At 38.9% G+C, this 24048-nt stretch overlaps 1 protein-coding gene across 4 annotated transcripts in view; it reads right to left on the reverse strand.

Moving 5' to 3' along the window:
- The window catches only part of LOC143299000 (inositol polyphosphate-4-phosphatase type I A-like), a 64998-nt gene that overhangs the window by 35779 nt on the left and 5171 nt on the right, over positions 1-24048 (reverse strand). For 3 of the 4 annotated variants that reach the window (XM_076612067.1, XM_076612066.1, XM_076612065.1), the window contains exons 4-10: positions 22983-23070; positions 21070-21279; positions 18495-18512; positions 9950-9988; positions 3699-3820; positions 2430-2546; positions 818-897 (exon numbers count right to left, since the gene is read on the reverse strand). In XM_076612067.1, the coding sequence (XP_076468182.1) occupies positions 818-897; positions 2430-2546; positions 3699-3820; positions 9950-9988; positions 18495-18512; positions 21070-21279; positions 22983-23070 (674 nt within the window). The remainder of the gene's footprint in view (positions 1-817; positions 898-2429; positions 2547-3698; positions 3821-9949; positions 9989-18494; positions 18513-21069; positions 21280-22982; positions 23071-24048) is intronic. The other variant, XM_076612069.1, reaches the window with a different exon arrangement.

A 24048-nucleotide genomic window follows, 5' to 3' on the forward strand; every position in this document is an offset into this window, starting at 1 on the left:
CACAGCGCTGTTACTGAAGAATATCACTTCACCAGCTGCGATCCAAGAAGGGATGGCGGAGTGATGTAAACATTTGGGCACACAAGTAGATGGCTGTTGTAAATGCAGACAGCACTGCTGTCTTAACCCCTTCACTGTTGGAGTACTTTCTGCTGCTGACAATGCTGAGGCAACTTATGCCATTTCTGTGTTCCATGACAAAAACAAGCACTGCTCACAGCAAATTTCAACTGATGATTCACTCAAAATTTCCTTTGATGACATCACTCCAAATTTCTTTTGGCTATATCACTGCAAATTTCTGTTCGCTACATCACTGCAAACTTCTTTTGACTACATCACTGCAAACTTCTTTTGGCTATATCACTGCAAATGTTCTTTGACTACATCTCGGCAAATTTCTTTTGTCTATTGACTACATCAATGCAAATATCCTTTGACAAGATCACTACAAATTTCCTTTGTCTACATCACTGCAAATGTTCTTTGACTACATTACTGCAAACTTCTGTTGTCTATTGACTACATCATTGCAAATATCCTTTGACAACATCACTGCAAATTTCTTTTGTCTACTTCACTGCAAATTTCCTTTGACTATGTTACTGCAAATTTAAATCACTGCAAATTTCTTTTGTCTACATCACTGCAAATTTCCTCTGACTATATTACTGCAAATTTTCTGTGTCTACATCACTGCAAATTTCTTTTGTCTATTGACTTCATCACTGCAAACTTCTTTTGTCTATTGACTTCATCACTGCAAATTTCTTTTGTCTATTGACTTCATCACTGCACATTATATTAAACCACTTACTGCAGGTTCAGAGTGAGGGACATATCCGGCGCCATCAAAACATCCTGAAGGGTGAAGATTGCTTGTCCTAACTGAGCCATCTGGGAAACACACACACACACACACACACACACACACACACACACACACGCACACACACACACACACACACACACACACACGCACGCACGCACGCACGCACACACACACATGCATGCTCACACACACACACACACACACACACACACACAATATACTTCAATAAAATAAGAAGCTTCTCCACTGACAACAAGAAACACATAAAGCATGCAAACAGTAAACTATCTTTCCATCACATTGAAAACTTCATGTACTGAACAAACAATTGTAAGCATTTCATCAATCAGTTTTTACCACTTCAAAACATCTCATTCTGAGAAAAAGTGTACTTCAAGGAAAAGCAACAAACAGATGAATTTACCAATGAATATAATACTTAAAGATAGAACCTAGTGATAAGGATATCAAACTAAATCAGTTTTCTCAATCTGAAGATGTGTGAGAATATCGCTGCAGTGAAGGGGAATATATATATATATATATATATATATATATATATATATATATAAAGAAAGTCAGAGCAATAAGCAAGTTTGTTCGTTTTTTTTCATCAAACACGGGAGAGCACATGAGATATAGTTGTTAAAAAATAACGCTGACAGGAAAAAACACAACCACAACAGTATTATAATCATCATAATTATCATCATCATTATGAGCAAACAATAATTTCCAAAAACTGACGCTCAAATTGAAATAAAATTTCCAATAAAATTAAAGGAAACTAAGAAAAAAATCATCATCATCACTGTCATCCTCCTCATCATCATCACTGTCCTCCTCCTCCTCATCATCACCGCCATCCTCATCATCATTGTCATCATCCTCATCCTCATCATCATTGTCATCCTCCTCTTCCTCATCATCATTGTCATCATCATCATCCTCATCATCATTGTCATCCTTCTCCTCCTCACCATCATCAGTGTCATCCTCCTCTTCCTCATCATCACTGTCATCATCATCATCACCATCACTGTCATCCTCATCCTCACCATCACTGTCATCCTCATCATCATTGTCATCCTCACCGTCATCATTATCATCCTCACCATCATTATCTGGTGTGGAGGAGACAGAAGATAAATAAAATAAGAATAAGAAGATAAGAAAAGAATAACTTCATCATCTCATTAAGAGAAATTACATCAGGTGCGGCAAAACAAAAGTAGACAATTACTCAACACAAAACATTAAACATGACTTATTTAAAAAGAATCAGTACCATATAAGACATTAATATAAAAACTATTGCATATATTCTCTTAACTGAAATGTTGTAATTAGTCATTATTATAAATACAATGAAATACACCAAGGCTAACATTCGCATGTATCATATATATTGCACATTAATCAAGATAACATAAGAATAACTTTATCATTACATAGTAATTATCAGTATAAGTACATCGAAAGACACGAACATTGCACAGTTTCTATTGCACATTCATCCCGCACACTGTCACACACATTTATGTAAAAGATTATCAAAGAAAGTTAAACAAAGTGCAATCTATCTGTGAGTACTGACAGTGCCTGTCATGCGTTCCTTGACGTTGTAGACAGTGAGGCGTACTCTGGTGCTGGTGTCCACCCCGTTCATGTCTCCAAACCCTATGGTCTTCAGAAACATTGGGTTGCAGTTCTTCTGCAAAAACACAGCACATCTCGCACTGCTCAGCCGTTCTTGGAGGTAAAAGTTTACCTCTCTTTATCTCCCCTCTACTTTAGGTTGTCAGTGTTCAATAAACATCAGTTTATTGTTCATGTATTAATGACTTATAATGAATATGCTGTTTTTACCTTTTCTTGCAAGTATTGATTGTTAAAACATGCATACAGAACAGAACTAGCTGTAACTCCACACACTCCTTGGTGTGAAAATGCATACAAATGAATGGAAAAAGGTACAAAGGTGGATTAAATGACTAAGTGAGACAGTATTCATTTTGTGTATTTGCAGATTTATTAACAATTCAGTACTACCCAATATCAAATGACACGAAATGAAGTAAAGGAAATGAATCGTGTGTTGTCCCTATGAACCAAATGACGTTCACAACTGGCAAAGAAAGAACGGGGGGGGGGGGGGGGGAGAATTTCTGCTGATCATCCTCCTCAACTACACTGTGGAATACGTTCCTCTTCACAGTCTCATTGTAGGTAAAATTAACCCTTTAACTGCTGCTGACAGGTATGCAGGTCAGTGAAGGGCCATCACCTTATTGACAAAAGACAGGCCTTACAGGTCAGGATGACAGTTACCTTTCTCCATCTGCACTTACTCCACTTGGGACCGTATCACTTTTGGTCAGTAAAATCCACTACACCATTGCTAAGTACATATAAAGCAGTAACCGCACTTAAAAACTAATGCCACACTGATCTCAAAAGTCAAGGGGTTAAAACACCTGACCACATGATGATGGAGCTTGTTTCATATTTACTGTAATGACCAGGTAATTATGTAGGAATCATGCCAGTTTAAAAATTGTAATCTTCTCATGTGCCTATGTAGTTCCAGATCTAACTGCCTGCCAAGACACTGGATGTATTCTGACACTTGAAGGGCAAAAACCCTTCTTTAATTAGTCAGTTTTCCTGCCATAAGGCAATTTAGGAAACCTTTTCATGCTGGCAACACCTCTCCCACATTCCATGACAGATAGCTTCCTTCCTCCAAAAGTATTCTCATCTCAATTCCAGAAATTAGAGAATGCAGCTAAAAGAATTTAGAAACTGTGTCTACACCTTTTTCCAGTGAATGATATATGGCACAAAAAACACACACGATACTTACGTCAGAGATCTCTGTGTGGTTGTGATGCACCCACAGCTGTTGTTGCTGTGGTACGATGATGTGAACCAGGACCAGGGAGTTAGGGGCACTCCCCTGGCTGTCACACGGCAAGTCTTTGCAGGCTGCACACACCAACACAACATCCTTAGGACCATGCTCTGTCCCAACTCGATTCTATCCCAACTCTGTTCTATCCCAACTCTATTGCAGACTGCACACACCAGTACAATATCCTTAGGGCAATGTTCTATCCCACCTCTATTGCAGACTACACACACCAACACAACATCCTTAGGGCATTGTTTTATCCCAACTCTATTGCATTGCAGACTGCACACGCCAGAGCAATATCCTTAGGGCAATGTTCTATCCCAACTCTATTGCAGACTGCACACACCAACACAACATCCTTATGGCCATGTTCTATCCCAACTCTGTTCTATCCCAACTCTATTGCAGGCTGCACACACCAACACAACAACCTTAGGGCCATGTTCTATCCCAACTCTGTTGCAGGCTGCACATACCAATACAACATGTTCTAGGGCCATGTTCTATCGCAACTCTACAGCAGGCTGTATATACACCAACGTAACATTCTCAGGGCCATGTTCTATCCCAACTCTGTTCTATCCCAACTCTATTCAGGCTGCACACCGCCACAACAACCTTAGGGCCATGTTCTATCCCAAATCTATTGCAGGCTGCACACCACCACAACAACCTTAGGGCCATGTTCTATCCCAACTCTATTGCAGACTGCACACCAACACAACATCCTTAGGGCCATGTTCTATCCCAACTCTGTTACGGAAACAAAAACATAAACAGGAAGAATGCCTTTTCAGTTCATTACAGTCTGTTACTCACGTCCTTTAAAATAAAATCTAAAAATATTTCTTTTCAAGCAGTCTCTTACATAACTGAGGCACTAAATTCCATATCTATGAATTTGCATCTATCAATCTATTCTTCCATGCATGTGTGTGTGTGTGTGCATGTGTGTGTGTGCATGTATGTGTGTGTGTGTGTGTGTGTGTGTGTGTGTGTGCATATGTGTGTGTGTGTGTGTGTGTGTGTGTGTGTGTGTGTGTGTGCATGCATACATTGTGTGTGTGTTTGTTGGAGTGGGTGGTGTAGGGAGGGTTCTCGTGTGTTTGTGTCTTACTAACGTGTTACTGTAATGCACACAAAGATGCTTAAAAAGCACTATGTATAAAAAGTGAATGTTAGAATGGGGATTGATAGTTTTGGAGGGATCTTAAAATTAATTCAGAACACTTAACATGAGGAAAGGTGCATACATGGTGTCTAACATTCATGGATGATCCTTTCCATTATAAATTTGTTTAAAAATTGGAGAAAAAATGAAAGTCATCAATTGTAAATAACTGTCACAGTAACTTCTTTTTTTTTTCACCAAGGATTTCCTTGCAGACAGTTCCTTTATGTAAATAAAAGTTAGGCCTTTTTAGCACGTCTTCATAAAACTTAAGAATTCAGTCATGGACTAATGACAATTATATACAAAGATTACTGGCCACAAATATGTTCCACATGAAATAACAGTGAGAAAAAGGAAACATAAATAACGATAAAATCAGAGGGCCAGACACAGAGGACTGGCCCTGTGTCACTGCCTGTGTCTCTGTTACAAGATGGGCATCCTTCACTGCGTTCCTAACAGAAACACCTAACATCTTTTTCAGTTCTGGCAAATTAAAATAAACTGCATATAAAAACTTCAGCTACATTTTCTGACTGATAATAGCTGACCAACCTTCTGAAATTTTTTTTTTTAATTTTTTTTTTTTAATAATGACGATTAATATACAATATAAGGGAGGGGCGGATCAGATGACAGGAGGTTTATGAAAGAAGTCGTGACCCCTTTCCTGAGCTGAGGGGATTGGTGTCAGTGTGTCAGCACATTTAATGCCCTGAATTTGAGGCACACATACCAAAGGACCCAGTTTGCAATCTGCTCTAAAATGAAGTCACTGGCAATACAGCATGCATTGCAGAGATGAAAGAGACAGAACACACACACACACACACCACACACACACACACAGAGGCCTAAGAACGGAAACAAAATATATCACAAGCATTTTATTTGCATCTCTGTGAATGCATGTGCATATGTATGTCCACACATGCATCAATGCATCACAGAAAGCAACAGATTTTTACAGAATCTATTCATATTTTCATAATAAATATAGAAAATTTCCAGAAAATACTGGAGTGATGAAGCTATTTTACATATATCATAACTTAAATTGACAGATTCCTCAATTATGTTTAAGCTCACTCAACCTTGTCATTTTCATGTTTAAGTGTGATGTTCAAAAGGAAGGACTTCTTGTGCCCTTTCCTGCAGTGTTAAATAATAACTGACTTAAAACTCCAACACAGTTAACTCTCCTTCAATTTGACAGATCAGGAGCTAACTTGAAAAGCCCAGCTAGACTTGGAAGTCACTCTCTCCCCAGTTCCAGGAACACAGTATGTTTATAATATCCAAGTTGTCACACATGTCATCCACAACATGTCAGCCACTGTCTTTGGTGACTGCAACTGAAGGAAACCTTTCCCCTAGTGACAGTTTGGACACAACTGTGAACTGTAATGGGCTGAACGCAAAATTAACATCTGCTTGTTTTTGAAGCACATATCTGTTATCAACGGATAATGTTCACAAAATGTAACTGAAACTCTTGAAATTTGGATTTTTTTCTTTTCTTTCCAGTGTGTGTGTGTGTGTGTGTGTGTGTGTGTGTGTGTGAGGAGCAGGAGAGCTGCAGACAAAAGCACATATGTGGAATTTTGTTTTTCTTTATTGTGTATACAGATATATACAACTGACATTTTGTTTTAGCTGCCCCACCTTTTAGACCCCCACTGTGTATGACATTCTGACTCTTGCATAAATATTTACAGCCATACTCTTAATAAAATAAGAACTGGCACTCCTGGGCACACCAGCATGCTAAGCGGCAGTGTGCCATCTGCCCTGATGGTAATCTCACGCCCACTTCTCAATCATGATCTCTCTGTGTGGCGGCAGTCTCCAATCAAGACAGGGTGTTCACTCAGCCTGGCTCCCAAGATTTTTTTTTGTTTTTAGCAGGGAGCTCCGTTTAATGAGGTGTCCTGCATGTGTTCAGTCAATAAAGACAATACCGAACATCACTGAAATGACTCAGCAGTAGTGCAGGGTTTCCTCTGGTGTGTGGCCTCAAGGTGGCCTTCAACTGACAGTCCCCAGCTAGACTGCCAGGGCTGAGGCTGATAAAGAGGCTGGGTGTGGCTGTGTATGGGGGTAGCATTGGGTAATGCCACTGAAACAGTGCAGAAGATGGGACAGTTTGTGCAAAATAATCAAACAAAATTCCCCGTCTTTGCGCTGCTGGCACTAAAGTAACCAGACCAGTGCCTGTGGGAGCAAGGATGGCTAGTGTGGAAATATCACCGCTAAAAAGTAACAGAACATGAGGCTGTCAACAACAACAACAAAAAAAAAGGAAAGAAAAAGTAGGTTGTTAAACAAATCTGAAGTACTTTACTGCTGTGTGTGTGTGTGTGTGTGTGTGTTTATGTGGACATTTGTGCCTATATGGTGAGTGTAAGCATTCCCCCTATTATAAAGCAGCAGTTATCTAAACACTGCTTAGACCTGAGAAACTGTCCGGTCTGAAACTGAAAAAGGCAGATAGATTTTAGAAAGAAAGGATATCTATCTTCACATGATGGATGGCTGGATACTTCACAGACTGACTATGACTAAGACTGTCTGAGTCATCAGTGGTATGTTCAGATATCCTGCATAATTCGTAATGAATTGAGCACATATATGGAAGAGAGTGTGATCATCTGGGAGCACCAGCTACATAAAGAGTTATGTTTTCGCTGCCCGTCATCTCAATATTTTATTGTTTTAGCGGTATCTGTGCGGAGTGAGTGCAATTTAGAAATTCAGCACTTTTTTCATGATTATCATTATTGTTATGATTACTGTTGTTATCGCTCTTACTATCACCATCATCATCATTATTACTATCATCACAATTGGACTGGTCACACTTTGGAAGTGTTCTTATTTTCTTGGGAAGACAGTACCAAATCAGCTAAGATGTGCTTCTATCTTAAAAACACCCACATATAATGTATGAACATTCATCATCACCATCATTATCATGTGTGCATCAACCAGCCTACCTTTACAAACATACAACAACACTGATAGTGATACACAATCAACAAGGTGAAAGAGAAAGTGAAGTTTTCATGATAAAGCAAACCACACTTCTTTGGTTGAATCAGCAGAATTTATTTCACATTATTCCACATGTGTTCTTCACACGCAAGGCAGTGATGTGAAGAAAGGATACAGATTTCTGAGCGAGAAAAAACGTTTCCGCACAAAGCGCTTCTCTGGGCTATGCCAAAAAACAGTCTTCCTCTGAGCACTGTCAATTAATTTTTTGGCATAAATGCTTTTCTGGCGATCAACAAATCATGTGTTTTCAGCTAAGTGAAAATCAAATTGCACTTGTGGTGTGATCTACAAGAAATGTGGATCAGAATAAATGGTTCTGCCTCAACAATGACCAGTTTTACTCTTCAGAAAGATGACTGTCACTTTCTCTTGCACCATACATCTGTTGTTTTAGGTTTGTTTTCTTTTTTTTCTTTCAGGTAGAAAGTGGACAATGAGCAGGAATGAGCTTGGGAGACAAGAGGGTGGCAGAAAATGGACCATAAGGGGAGGGGAAGGGAGAGGGTGGGAGAAAGTGGACCGTAAGGGGAGGGGGAGGGAGAGGGTGGGAGAAAGTGGACCATAAGGGGAAGGGGAGGGAGAGGGTGGCAGAAAATGACCTAATGGGGAGGGGAAGGGAGATGGTGGGAGGAAGTGGACCATAAGGGGGGGGGGGGAGACAGAGGGTGGGAAAAAGTGGACCGTAAGGGGAAGGGGAAGGGAGAGGGTGGGAGAAAGTGGACCATAAGGGGAAGGGGGAGGGAGAGGGTGGGAGAAAGTGGACCATAAGGGAAAGGGGAAGGAGAGGGTGGGAGAAAGTGGAATCATAAGGGGAAGGGGGGGGAGACAGAGGGTGGGAAAAAATGGACCGTAGGAGGGGAAGGGGGAGGGTGGGAGAAAGTGGACCATAAGGGGAAGAGGGAGACAGGGTGGGAGAAAGTGGAACATAAGGGGAAGGGAGAGGGAGACAAAAGGTGAGAGAAAGTGGACCATAAGGGGAAGAGGGAGGGAGACAGAGGGTGGGAGAAAGTGGACCATAAGGGGAAGATGGAGACAGAAGGTGGGAGAAAGTGGACCATATGGAGAAGGGGGAGGGAGACAGAGGGTGAGAGAAAGTGGACCATAAGGGGATAGGGGGAGACAGAGGGTTGAGAAAGTGGGACCATAAGGGGAAGGGGGAGACAGAGCGTGAGAGAAAGTGGACCATAAGGGGAAGGGGGAGACAGAGGGTGGGAGAAAGTGGACCATAAGGGGAAGGGGGAGGGAGAGGGTGGGAGAAAGTGGACCATAAGGGGAAGGGGGAGACAGAGCGTGGGAGAAAGTGGACCATAAGGGGAAGGGGGAGGCAGAGCATGGGAGAAAGTGGACCATAAGGAGAAGGGGGAGGGAGACAGAGCATGGGAAAAAGTGGACCATAAGGGGAAGGGGGAGACAGAGCGTGAGAGAAAGTGGTCCATAAGGGAAAGGGGGAGACAGAGGGTGGGAGAAAGTGGACCATAAGGGGAAGGGGGAGACAGAGCGTGAGAGAAAGTGGACCATAAGGGGAAGGGGGAGACAGAGCGTGAGAGAAAGTGGTCCATAAGGGAAAGGGGGAGACAGAGGGTGGGAGAAAGTGGACCATAAGGAGAAGGGGGAGGGAGACAGAGCATGGGAAAAAGTGGACCATAAGGGGAAGGGGGAGGGAGACAGAGGGTGAGAGAAAGTGGTCCATAAGGGGAAGGGGGAGACAGAGCGTGAGAGAAAGTGGACCATAAGGGGAAGGGGGAGACAGAGGGTGAGAGAAAGTGGACCATAAGGGGAAGGGGGAGACAGAGGGTGGGAGAAAGTGGACCATAAGAGGATGGGGGAGACAGAAGGTGGGGGGTGCAGGGCGGTCATCAAATAGGACCGAAGTTGGGGTAGGGAAGGTCAAACCAGGAAAAAAAAAAAAAAAAAGAAACATTCAGTTCATGCAGAGCAGTACATATATACACAACCAAATATAACTTACAAAGGGAAATTTCCAAAACGGGATCCTCAGAAGCAGTATCTGGAATAAGAGCAGAACTTTGTACACAATGCGCTTCAGACATTTTTCAAAGATAAATGTTAACAGGACGAGTCTGGTGCACATATGAACAGTAACTGAAAGAAACCTTCAGACAATATAATCAAGATCAATCAACAAAATTAATATGTTGCAAGCAACTGAAAGAAACCTTAAAAGAATGAAAAATCAGAACGAATAATAACAATCAGAAAAGAAAAAAAAAACATGATAGAAAAATATAGTCTAATCAACAATCGAAATCAAATATGCGTTCATGAGCAGATTCTGATAAGTAACAGTTCTATTTAATATATCAATACACTTTTCTTTTAAACCAGATTATTATAATATCAATCTAGATTTACAGAGCACAGAACTATATAACATATCACAAAGTCTATTTACTACAAAAGGAAAACTCGATTAAACCCTTCCAATAACAGATGAAAATGTTCAAATTGAATGCAGCACATATCCCATAAGACCACTGAACCATTCTGACAGGACCATTTTTTAAATTTCAAAGCAACAATGCCAAGTATTTGTAACCAGTAACATCTAACATTATATTAGTTTTCAACTATATTTCAAAAATGCAATTAACTGAGCTTTTGTTGAAATACACACACTGAAATAACACACACACACACACACACATGCACACGTGTGTGTGTGTGTGTGTGTGTGTGTGTGTGTGTGCAGCCACAAGTTACTGAAGAAAAAAGGCAGCACCAAGAAAGAAAAATAAGAATTATAAAAAACTGATATGTAAGTCAAACAATGAGGAACTACTGAGGCATTCATTGACAGTGAAATTTACACCACCACTTACACATTTACAAAATGATGTACTAAATAAACAGAAATGTTTGCAATTCACTGTGCACATATGGAAAAATAAGTCTGATGATCAACTTTCAATCATGACAATGATTCAATTTCTATAACGGTTAAGAAATACCCTTGTATTACCATTATAAATAAAACACACGCTGCAAAGAAAACAAAATGAAAACTTAGTACACAACTGTAATATTTAAATATTTTTAAACAATTCTTTATCACTTATATATGCCATATCAAGACTATATCATAACAACAAAGAACATCATCAGTTACCAACAGCGTTTTCTCTCTCTCTGTGGGTGTGGGTATTCTTCTTCATTCATGAGCTGCAACTCCCACATTCACTCATATGTACATGAGCGGGCTTTATGTGCATGACCGTTTTTACTCTGCCATGTAGGCAGCCATACTCCGTTTTTGGGGGATGTGCATGCTGGATATGTTCTTGTTTCCATAACCCACCGAATGCTGACAAGGATTACAGGATCTTTAACATGCGTACTTGATATTCTGCTTGCGTATACACATGAAGGGGGTTCAGGCACTAGCAGGTCTGCACATATGTTGACCTGGGAGATCGGAAAAATCTCCATCCTTCACCCACCAGGTGCTGTGGCCGAGAATCGAACCAGGACCCTCAAATTGAAAGTCCAACACTTTAACCACTCGGCTACTGCGCCCGTCGGGTGTGGGTATGTATGTGGGTGGGTGTAAATATATGCAATTTATATGTGTATGCAGCATGATAAGATCTTTCCACCCCTATGGTGTTAAGGTGTGTGTGTGTGTGTGTGTGTGTGTGTGTGTGTGTGTGTGTGAAACAACAATAACAATAATTCTAATGCAGTCTTTTCATGCCATCTGGCCCATATGGGCAGGAGACGTGAAATTCCACATGGTATAAGCAGCACAAGGTGAGCATACAGGCATCAAACATTAAGTGTTGCATCTGAGTTTCAAAGATCCACACAAGTACATAGCAACCTTGAAGCCTAACTTCCCACTCAGGTTTCTTCATAGGAACTGAACTTCAAAAGATAATGAAAAATGGTGATAATAAAGTGGTATATATCTTTCATGAAGTGTTGCATATCTGGGGCAAACAAAAAGAAAATGTACAAGATCTTCAATACTATTCAAATTACAAAACTAACAAATCGGATCTGACAAACGATTACCAACACATCAAATGGTAGACGATTTGACTTAATCAGACACAGAATGTGACAATGCTCATGACTGTCTAACTCACCAATGTATGTTTCTGGATGATATAAACAGTAATCACCTTCTTTCACAATAGGCTCATGCCAGCTTTGGCGAAAATCATCTTCTAGTCTGTCCTTGAAGATCCTTTGAAAATACTCAATATTACCCGTATCTTGCATTGCCCATACATATGCGAATCCAAATTTACACAATATAGTCCATTCTTCAGTTGCCCAGTTGTGTCTTCCATTGTAATCATGCATGAGTAACATATCATAGCATTGTTTTGGGGATCGGTCTTGGGATAAATTAATAAGTCTACACCAATATTTGATATGCCGTACATAAGCATCAACATAAATGGGAAACTGACCACACTCTCCAATGGCAATGTTATTTTTAACATCCTTACCCACGCCCAAAATCATTTTACATAGTTTTATTTGTACCTTTTTGATGGCTTCGTAATGCTGGAAACCCCTATCTCTGAGCCATACAACAAAATTAGTTTGATTTTGACATCAAAGATTTTGAAAATAGTATGAACTGGCACACATTGTAACTTGAAATACAGTCTTTTAATCCCTGCTACGGCTCTGAGTGCCTTTCCAAAACATTTGGTCCAGTTTAATGTGGCAGAAAAAATTTCTCCTAAGTAATTGTAACTGGGTTCAACTTTGATCTTTTACCAGCATAAAACCACTTTTCATAATCTCTAAGAAAATCACCGTTCTTGAAAACAACTACCTTTGTCTTATCTATATTCACTTTAACCCCTAGGCTGCCTATATGACGAGATAAGTTGTCATGGAAAGCATGTACGCTTCGCTGCCACAATGACGAGATAACTCGTCATCGAAATATTCTGACTTTTCCCTACTTTGCATTCAGTTCGTTGACAAAAATACTGGTAGCTTTAGCTTGGGGAATCTTTTTAGATTCTATTCATAGCTAGAAACACCATCTGCGTCATACGGCAGTCCTTTATTTGAACGTTTTGGTTGGGTTACTGGCCGCAGTCTTTGCCTGGCTCCTCTCCTCGCTCGCTCAACAAAATGTTGGACTGACTCCGTGCTCAAGACATGTGATTGTGGCGAACTAAATCAACCAAGATTACTTTCTTTAGCTGATGCTCAGAAAGATATTGAAGCATAAATTCGAAGGAGAAGACAGTGGTGAACATTTATAGGACGATTTGATACAAAATAAAGGGAGCAATCAAGAGAGTGGCCAAGATACGACTATCAGTAAGTGATGCCGGCTGTTCAGCTCTAGCAGTCGACAGAAGTCACCGAATTTTTAGCAGGCCATGGTGTGGGCTATTTTCTTGACACTCAGTCAACACAGTCTGATGAGAACTGGATAAAGTGACCGTGTGAGAGGGGTGAAGAGGAGGGGGGTGGAGACTGAGGGGATGTGGCCTCACATCCATATTATCACTTGCAGAAGTCAATGCATTATGTATCTATTTCTTTTTCAGTTTTTTTATATTGTTGTTGTTCTAGTATGATTTTGTGTGTGCAGATATCCATTTGTCCAGAAAATATGATATTTTAGTGCAAATTACCTGACTAATGTTTGTAATGAACAAGTTGAAAATGTGACAAAAAACAAAACACGGTTCAAAACAACAGCACGTCACTAAAAATATATAAAATGGGAAAACATCATGTATTCTGCATTCTTTATTCATTTCCCTTTCAGAAAATATATACTTTTATGGGTCTTTCTCCAATAACAAAGAGCACCGAATTTTTTGAAAATTTATACCCCTTTTTGTGAAAAACCCCTGGCAAATAGATTTCACTTAAATCTTATTTTCCTGGCAGCAAAAGGGTTAAGGCCCCATCTACAACAATATTGTTCAAGACATTCAATTTTCTCCTGAAGATCAATCACTGAGTCAGAAACCAGTGCGATATCATCTGCATACATGAAAAGAAAAATTCCCAATAAATTTTGATCTGAAAAAACATCAATTCCCCTTGTGTTGTTAATTTATGCACTTTGTAGTTCAGACAGAAAAAGAGAAAACAGAAGAGGACTGAGAATGCAACCCTGTCTAACCCCTGACATGCACTCAAAATATTCATTGACATTATTCCCAACTCTAACGGCTGCCTTCACTTGTTTGTACATGCTTGAAAGTGTTTGAAACATCTTTCCATGAATTCCTTTCTGAAGTAAAATATAGAGTAAATTGGATCTTTCAAAACTATCAAATGCCTTGGAGAAATCAACAAAAAAGTGTATAAAAATGACCTCCTTTTTTTGTAAGGTATTTCTGAATCAATGATTGCAGTGAAAATATATTATCAGTAGTGCTATATCCCTTTCTAAAACCTGCTTGAACTTCTGGAATATTTCCGTTCGCATCACAAAAAGCACTAAGTCTTTTATTCAGAACACTGCTATGTAGTTTACTTATAATGTAGTTTTCAGTTTTTCTGTGATCACCCTTTTTGTGCAATGGGAAAATCAGTCCCTTTGTCCAACTCTCTGGGTATTGTCGAGTTTCAAAAACTTGGTTGAATAACACCAGCAAAAACTTGATTAAAACATCAGTAGCAACATGAAACACATCAGGTGGTATACCATCTGGTCCAGAGGCTTTACCTTTCTTCATACCCTTTATAGAATTTCGTCTTCAGTAATTTCTTTGTCAAGGTCATCTTGCGCTGTCTGACATTTTTCAGTTATTAGAAATGTGGCTCTTTACAACATTTTCCATTCCCTGACAAAATTCAGAATCAACATTTTCATTTTCAGGATTTAACAGATCACAAAAGTAATGATACCATGAACGAGCACTGATCATGCAAGAACGATTTGATGCTACACTCGTGAGAGATTTAATTTTTGCCAGAACGATTTAGAGTTTTTGTCATTACAAACATCATTAAGATCTCTTAGTATCTGATTATTCTCTCTTGCTCCTGTTTCTCTTTGCAAAGTGCTTTGAATTCTTTTTTCATACTGATGTACTGGTTCTCTGTGTGTGTGTGTGTGTGTGTGCGTGTGCATGTGTGTGTGTGTGTGTGTGATATGCATTCACACAGCTGTATTACCATTCATTTCTGAATTTTAATTAAAAGCCCCAAGTACTCTGTCTTAGCGTCATCCCACACCCGTTGTGATGCATTTAAATAATCTCGTTCTTCCCTATAAAACTAACATGTGTCACCCACCCATTAGTGGCAATGACTACTGCCCACCTGGATTACATAGTGAACTTTTTTTTCTTTTTTTTTTAAGATACAAAAACAAGGAGGAAGAAAACAGGTTGAAATCTAACAAAAACTGACCTTGCCTCTAAAGGCTTCTAAGAGCAGACATTTACACAAGTACAGGGATCAGATGGAAAGTGAAAGCATGGAGCTTTACACGAGTCACAAGAAAACTGATACAATGTCGATACATCTCCGCTTCTCCAACAATAATTGTTATTCCTTATGCTGTGCTACACCTATTGCCATGGCAAAATCTTTTTTTTTTTTTCTTGTCATGAAACAAATAACTTGACTGAATTTATCTTGACACTTAAAAACAACAAAGACGCGTTGCAGGAAAACTTCCAAAATGGCAAGTCAATCTTAATGTGTTCCAAATCTGCCAGCACACATTATATACTTCTCAGAATACTGTTCTGCCGCTGACATATTTTTTTTATGCCTGAATTCAAGTGCATCTTTTTTCATGATACTCAAAGGCACTCATTTGAATTTAAAAGGATGGTGGAAAACACTGAATGAGAAAGACTCCAGTATGTTTGCATGTACATATATATATATATTTTTTTTTATTATCTTTTTCTTTTTTTATCTTTTTAAATACACGGTAACTTGTACAAGAGACAAAAAACCAAGATGGGGTGTCCTTTTTACACATGACTGTGCTCACAACAGATTCACAATCATTCTTCCAGTGTGAAGCAGACAGCAATATCTCTTTCACATAAAACAGCTGTAAATCAATATTCCATGATTAGCATGACCTATTCAAATAATTTTACATACACAAAAAAAAACAACACAAAGTAAAGATCACCTTTAAACAATGCACTGTTCACACAACCAAAGATGCCACAGCAAACGAGGAACGTACACAAGATAATAAGTATAAGCCAGGGGTGTACATCCACAGGGACATCAAAAGGACAAAATGTCCTGACCCATCCAAACATAATCAGACATTTGTCCTCTTCAATCTGAGATGAATTGTGTTGGTCAACCCATTTTTTCATGTCAAGTCCGAAGCTGTCAATCAGCAATGATAAAAAATGAACAAGGTGTTATCATTCAATATCAATAATTATGTTGAAGTGGAAAAAAGATTCATCTTCTTCGAAGAAACTTCACCGAATGTGAACGAAAATGAAGTCTAGAAAATGAGTATGAAATTGAAGTCTTGAAATGAAGAATATATATTCTCTCTTTTTCCCTCTCTTTCTTTCTCCCCCTCTGTGTGTGTGTGTCTCTCTCTTTCTCACTCCAGGCCATTCATTCAAAAACTGATCTGGATAAATGCAGATATTTTCAGTTTCTTTTTCATTTCCATCATTTTCACTGTTAAATATTCTTTTTTTTTTCTTTTTTTTTTTCTATTTCCATCATTTTCATTGACAAGCATTCTTTTCCTGTTTGAAGACTTTCAACAACTAAACTGTTTTCAAAGACTTCTGACAATGAACTGAAAGGCTTCATTAACTGTTTTCCAATACTGACATTCATTGTCACTGTCGCTGTCAAAGTGGTTCTTACTCCAAACTGTTCGACTTGGAACGTTCACAGCATTACATCATCTAGTCACTGTTCCAGAAAATCTAGCGAAAGATTTTGATCCTTGGAAACCTTTTGCTTTCTTTGGGAAGGCTGAGATTCAGTTCAACACATGGCCAAATCCGGCTGGGAAGAAAAGAAGAAGCAGATGCTTTCCTGACCATCACATGCGCAGAAGATATGACCTGGTTAATCAAATGCTAAGACACTGGCTGAAATTCACTTGAGGTTGCATGAACCATGATGCAGTCCTTGTTCCAACTGAACTGGCAATTTAGGGAGGATCAATTTGTCACCAATGTTTGCCGCACATGATGTCAAAGCAAACAAATAATGGCACTGGACTGTGACCTCATCAATGAAAAAGTAATGGGACATTAATTTTGTCCTCTTCAAAATTAAAATGATTGGGCATTCTCAACCCTTCTGATGTCCGATGTCGATGTACACCCCTTTAAGCAGAGAATAAAATCATAAGCTTTTTTTTTTTTTCAGAATTATGCTTTAGTGTGAGCAGGGTTTGGGTTAAGCTTCTGCCTTGGCAAAACAAAAGCTGTGGTTTTACAGACACTTAAGGATTATGTAGAAAAAAAACAAAAACAGTAAAGTTACAAAACATTATCTTGCAAAGTACTCAAACTCTATCAGTAAACAAGACCCTCCCCAACAAAATGAATCAGAAGGTTACGTCATATGATTTCCTGCTTTAAAAAAAAAAAAAAAAAAAAAAAAATCAGTATAAATGATAAGTGAATTCGGATAACTAATGGTATTAGAGTCGGGTTTCTGAAACAAGTTTTGGAAAATACTTCATCTTGTTCAGTTCTTTTGTTTGGAAATGTTTTCCAGAACACCTTATCAAAATAACACTATATTGAAAAACATGAAACCCGTACTGCATCAAAATAGTGTTTTGTTTTTAACAGATTTCACAGAGAAATCAGTGAGCTCGTTTTTTTTTTCTTGATAACCCCCCCCCCCCTCCCCCAAAAAAAACAACAACAAACAAACAAACAAACCAATAAATAAATGACATTTCATGCCTTTAATAACAATGGATGTAAAAAAATGACCAGATTGGAGACTGATCTGTAAATTCTCCTATCCATCATTTAACATTTCCAACATCCTAAATTCAAGCCATCTCATTTTAAACTGCAACCCCAAAATGACCACTCCCAAACACAGCTGGATGAACCAGTCATACCACTTTGAAATCTTATCTAAAATCTACATGAAAAGACACAGCTGTGAAAACTGCACGAAAAATATAATTAAAAAAAAAAGATTCAAAGCTGCTGAGGTAATTCTGAGACAAAGTAAGACTTTAAAAATGGATTTCCAGGCAAAATCATATTTCCATTGTTACTTATCTTAGAGTGGTTTTCACATTAAAAAAAAAGAAAAAAAAAGCACAAAAAGACTTTAACAAACGAAACGTTCATATAGCTGAAAACAAAATTGCAAATGTGACCTTCATTCTCATTTTGGTGAGGAGGGTCCCACACATTACTGGCTGTCTTGGAGTCGTCAAGGCATATTTTTATGTGCCAATATCCCATCAGACATTAGTGAGTTCTTCTCTCAGTGATTTCAGATTACATGTATACCCAGAACCCAGTGCTGATCTTATGAAATTTAAGCAGATAAAAAATATTACAAAGTATATTTACGTATTGAGTTGTTGCAAGCTGAAAATACCAAATAAAATAAAATAAAACAAACACATACACACACACATAAATCTGAAAAATAAAAACATAGAGAAGGCAAGCAAATAAATATAAAACAATCCTAACAATTAACAAAGCAAACAATATTCCAATCACCCTTACCATCTAATGCTTCAGAAAGAAACAGAAGCTGAGATGACAAGAGACAGAAGTGACAGAAAGGCTCAAGTTCTGTCTAATAATACATAGTGTGTGCATACCTTTTCATGACTTTCTACTATAGAACTGAAAGCCAGAAAGCAAACAAATGAACATTTTCTCTCTCTCTCTCTCTCTCTCTCTCTCTCTCTCTCTTACTTTGTTGTTTTCAAACATTTTGTTAAAAATATGGATGCCCTGAAGCAAAAATAAAATAAACCATAATAGAGTTTTCATCACTCTTTCAAGAATAACTGTACATAACAAGAATATCTTGCAATAATGACTGTAAATAACACATAAAATCCGACAAGACTGACAGTGCTGTCTACATAAAATAAAATAAGTATATCTTTTTCTTTTTTTTTAAGGGTTTGTACAGAATTTTTACTTTCACAAAAATCCCAAAGTTTCCAAACCATAAGGAAGTTCTTCACAAACCTCAGTACAATCCACAATAGTTGCATGCTACCTATAAAATCCATGAAAGTAATCTGTATCATGGCTCTATTGTCTAAAGTGTGTGGCAGTTGTGTGCAATCATGATCATCACAACAGCAAAGGAAGCAATGGCTCTCCTGACAATTTGGCTAGAACTGATTATAGTGGAGAGTGTCTCACATCCCCACTCACTTGGCCAAGAGGACTTTATGACACTTGGTGTTGGGATGGTCCCCACAGGCCAACAAGCCCCCAAGACTGCAGCACCAAGAGCTAGAGCAATCTTGCCCCTCGGTTTTGAGAATCATTGTCATTCACAAAATATTAAGCTGTAAATGATTTCCTATTGCAGTGGGGAAACCACTGATCTTACAACTCTCACTTTGCTGTTGGCCCAACAGTAGTATAATATCAATCTCTGATATAAGCCGAGCATTAAGCCGTAAGTTGAAAGTGTAATCATTCTGAAAAGGGCAAAAACTCATTGTGACTTCCCGAATGGAAAGGAAAACTACAGCAACAACATTAATCCCTTGACTGCCTTGCCCATAGAAATCAGGGTCTTAGTGTCATCACAAATGACATCAAGACATCAAAAGAAGGGAAATAACTGTGGAAGGCTGAAAATTCACACATTTGATTTCGACAAATTAGAGCAGTATATCTCCAGGCTGTTTTCTCATTTTGGGGCTGATTGTTCCGATTTATTACTTGAAACACCACTTTCTGCTGTTGTTTTTTTTTCCCCTTGGCAGTCCAAGGTTAAACAGTCAAATCAACCTTCAGTTAGCTTCTGATTTTCCCTCTTTTTACACCTCCACCCCCACCTCCCCCAACCCCACCCCTCCACACCACCCCCAACCCACCCCTCCTTTTTGTTCAAAACAAGCACTCTGTGCATGCTCTCAAAAGTTTTTTTTGTACTGTCTTTTTTTTTTTTTTTTTCAAAGCCTAGTAAATGTCACAAATGTTCATGACCTGGAAAATGTTAGTTCAGTTCTCCTGGACCTTCCCAAAACTTTTCCTGGTTGTGTGCGACCCCTGTATACACAATCATGCCATCCTTTGAACAACTATGCTCAGACTATCACAATATTATGCATGACACCTGCATATCCCAAACAAAGGACATAATATGAGATCCCATGCTGACTGATCACCATCAACAAAGAACAATATATATCTAACTCCAAATGGTCAATGTTCAATCAATACATTATATCAACAACAACAACAAAAAACGAAGAAGAAAAAAAAGAAACAAATCTGAAAAGTTATAGGTAGAAAGAAAGGTAGAAAGACAAGAAATATATATATATTATGTGAACATACACATAAAAAGTAAGAAAGACAGACAGAAAAAAATGAAAGAGAGAAAAACAACAAATCTGTGTGTGTGTGTGTGTGTGTGTGTGTGTGTGTGTGTGTGTGTGTGTGTGTGTGTGTGAGCATGTGTGTGTGTGTGCATGTGTGTGTGTGTGTGTGTGTGTGTGTGTGTGTGTGTGTGTGTGATGATGATGATGAATTGAAGAGGGAGAAGAATTATCTTCTCTCTATATAAACATCTTGTGAAACAAATTTAAAAGCAATTGACTATGTACATTCCACAAAGCATTAACTCTCTCTATATATATATCTTGTGAAACAAATTTAAAAGCAACTGACAATGTACATTCTACAAAGCATTAAACAAGCAACGAAAAAGCAACAAAACCATCCAACAAACAACAATAAACCATAACAAAAACAAACAGTGCAAAAAGAAAGACAAAAAGGTATATATCACAACAGACCCTAAATACATCTGTACAGCCCTCAAAATCCATGCCATTTCATATAAAACATCAATCTTCTGAAAACATAAATGAATAAATAAGAATAATAAATATTTACCAACCCTTTACCAACCCACCCCTCAAAAATTAATGTTTCGCACCGGTCTGGATGTCAAGGTCAAGGCCAGATGATGAAGAGTCTGGCAAGGTCACAGGGTCGCGACCTGTCTTGGCCTGAACCTGTTCCCGCAGTGACTGCAGCTGCATCTTGAGGCACTCATAGCTGGCCAGGTGCAACGCCTGGATCCAGCTATCCCGTTCCTCCTCCGAAATGGCCGCAAACTTAAAAGGGTTGTCTTCTCCTTCGCACACTGCGCAACCAGACAACATGGCAACAACATCAACGGAAAGAGCTAAACACTAACTCTTGAGTACAATAAACCTGAAACATTTTTGTTTCTCCTGATACATATGACACGTCTACTGTAGTGAAAACATGACTGAAAGTCGCAGGAAAAACGTTTTTCTTTCATTGTGAGCAGAATAATCACAATCAAAATAGGTGCTACTGGATGGAAAGAAATCAGTTCTGTCCTTGTCCTTGATTTACTCTGAAGAATATGTGAATTGGCTCCAGCACATTCCTGTTCCTGACCAGCATGTAACAGCAGCAGGAAACACCAAATATGACATATGTGAATTCTTTGGGAGCCAGTGGGATCCATTTGTTCTTAGTCCTCTGAAGTCACTAAATTCATCAATACAGAAAAGATGTTTCTTCTTCTTCTTCCTCGTTCGTAAAAGGCTGCAACTCCCAGGTTCACTTCTATGAACACAAGTGGGCTTTTACGTGTATGACCGTTTTTCTTTACCCCGCCATACTCCGTTTTGGGGGGTGTGCATGCTGGGTATGTTCTTGTTTCCATAACCCACTGAACACGACATGGATTACAGGATCTTTAATGTGCGTATTTGATCTGCTTGCATATGCACATGAAGGGTGTTCAGGCACTAGCAGGTCTGTACATATATTGACCTAGGAAAATGGAAAAATCTGCACCCTTTACCCACCAGGTGCTGTTACCGAGATTTGAACCCTGTACCCTGAGATTGAAAGTCCAACGCTTTAACCACTCGGCTATTGTGCCTGTCAAAAGATGTTAATATCATCTAACTCTCTCCATTTGCCGGAATATCACACCTAGTCTTTAAACAGATTTGCATCTCTTAGACCACTGCGGAATAAAACCTTTTTCCAGTATGTTCTAAAAAGGCTAATCCTTTTCTCTCTTTTTTTTTTTTATTTGGGCCAGCAATATTTGACGGGTAGGGCAGAGTGAACAGCAAGCAATGCTGCCAGCTTCTCTTGGCTGACTCATCGACTGGGAAAGTTTAGCCACCAGCAGGAGTGACACCAAGAAAATTGTTCTATATCCACTCATAACTGATACTGTGACAAGCCAGTTTGTAAGGATACAATGATGAATGCAGTAAGCATGGAACATCCTTAACTGGAAACACACTGGTACACCAAACTGGTGATTAAGACAGAGAACTCTTCTACAAGTCTGCCTGTCTATTATCTTTATGCACAATAGTTACTGATATCAATGCACATGCACTGATTCAGTGAGTGTTTTTATATTTACAACAAATGCACAATGTCCGAAGTCCATTTACCTGCATGCCAATGATACACAGAACCTGGCTAGTACGACTCAGGCATACTAGTTACAACCTTAAGTTTATCATTAGTTAACATTCATACCACAGCAGTATAAAAATAATGAGACTAAAACGCTTTTTTGTGTCAGAGACCATGAAATTGAACAGAGCCAAAGTCACAAGTAAGCAACAGCTGTGAGAGTACACTGAGTATGTGGGAGCATGGCATGTCCACCCCTTGTTATCCTAACAAATTCGCTTCATATCATAAGGCATATCAGCAGAAGGATGTTCCCTCTCACACACACACACACACACACACACACACACACACACACACACACACACACACATAAACACACACACAGCTTCAGACAACAGAACCAACTCGAAAACTTCCAGCACATACCCACAACAAAGGAGTTGAGAGCTTCTTCCTCCAAATCCAGTTCCACTGTACATCTTTCAATCACCAACACTCCTAATGGCTCTGCCCTCTGAAGCAAAAAAAACAAAACAAAAAAACACCATAGATATTATGAGCACTAAACGCAAATTTTACACTGACAATAGAATATCTTAAAATATCAGTGTAATATGACCCCATCCCTCACCCCTCACATGGCCACCCCCAGTTCCTTAAAACCCTGGGTAATAATCAATTCAAAATGGAAATGAACATCTTAGATATTACACCACCAGTTAGGCCTGTCTGCGTAATCCTTCCACTCCCACTCGCATAACAATCAAAATTATTGCAGCTCTCACTATTACCATCCAACCCCCAGCACCACCCCTGTCCTTCCTTTCCCAAAGCCCCCTCCTGTACTTTGACATTGACCACAATGTTCTATTTGTCCTTCTCTCTCTCTCTCACCCCCACCCCCTTTCTCTCACTTTGTCTCCACAGTCCAAAGGCTATGTGTGTTTCTAAGAAGGAAATGGACAGGCATTGATCATTAACAAGGACCCAAACCCATTTTATCTAACCAGTAATGTCTCAAATCACCAGAAACATGACAACGACAATGACATTGTTATCAATGACAGGCAGCACACACGCTATTGATTACATCCATTTGTGCCATTTCTTGCCATCACTTGTGTGTTGCTTTCAGTGTTTGTGTGTGTGTATTTCATGATTTTATGTGCAAATAAAATATGATACTGCATTGCTGGTTTTAAGAGTTTACATGTTTACATATAATACATATGCATCAAATATCATGTGTGCAGTATCAAAAGAAATTAATTAATAAAACTGATCAGTTTGTGGCAGGTTTCTACTTACAGAATAAATTATCTTAATGTATGTGTTAGTTAACAGAACTCTTTTTCTGTTCTCTTTCACTGCATGCTGGAATGCTATGTGTTTGGAACTGAACTTGCAAATCAACAATTTATGATGATAAATTTACAGAAGTATTTCTTATTCCGAATTTTTGTTTCTAAACATGCTTTTTTTCTTTCTTCGT

Source organism: Babylonia areolata, chromosome 24 (genome assembly GCF_041734735.1).
Source record: "Babylonia areolata isolate BAREFJ2019XMU chromosome 24, ASM4173473v1, whole genome shotgun sequence".
NCBI classification, from domain to species: Eukaryota; Metazoa; Mollusca; class Gastropoda; order Neogastropoda; family Buccinidae; genus Babylonia; species Babylonia areolata.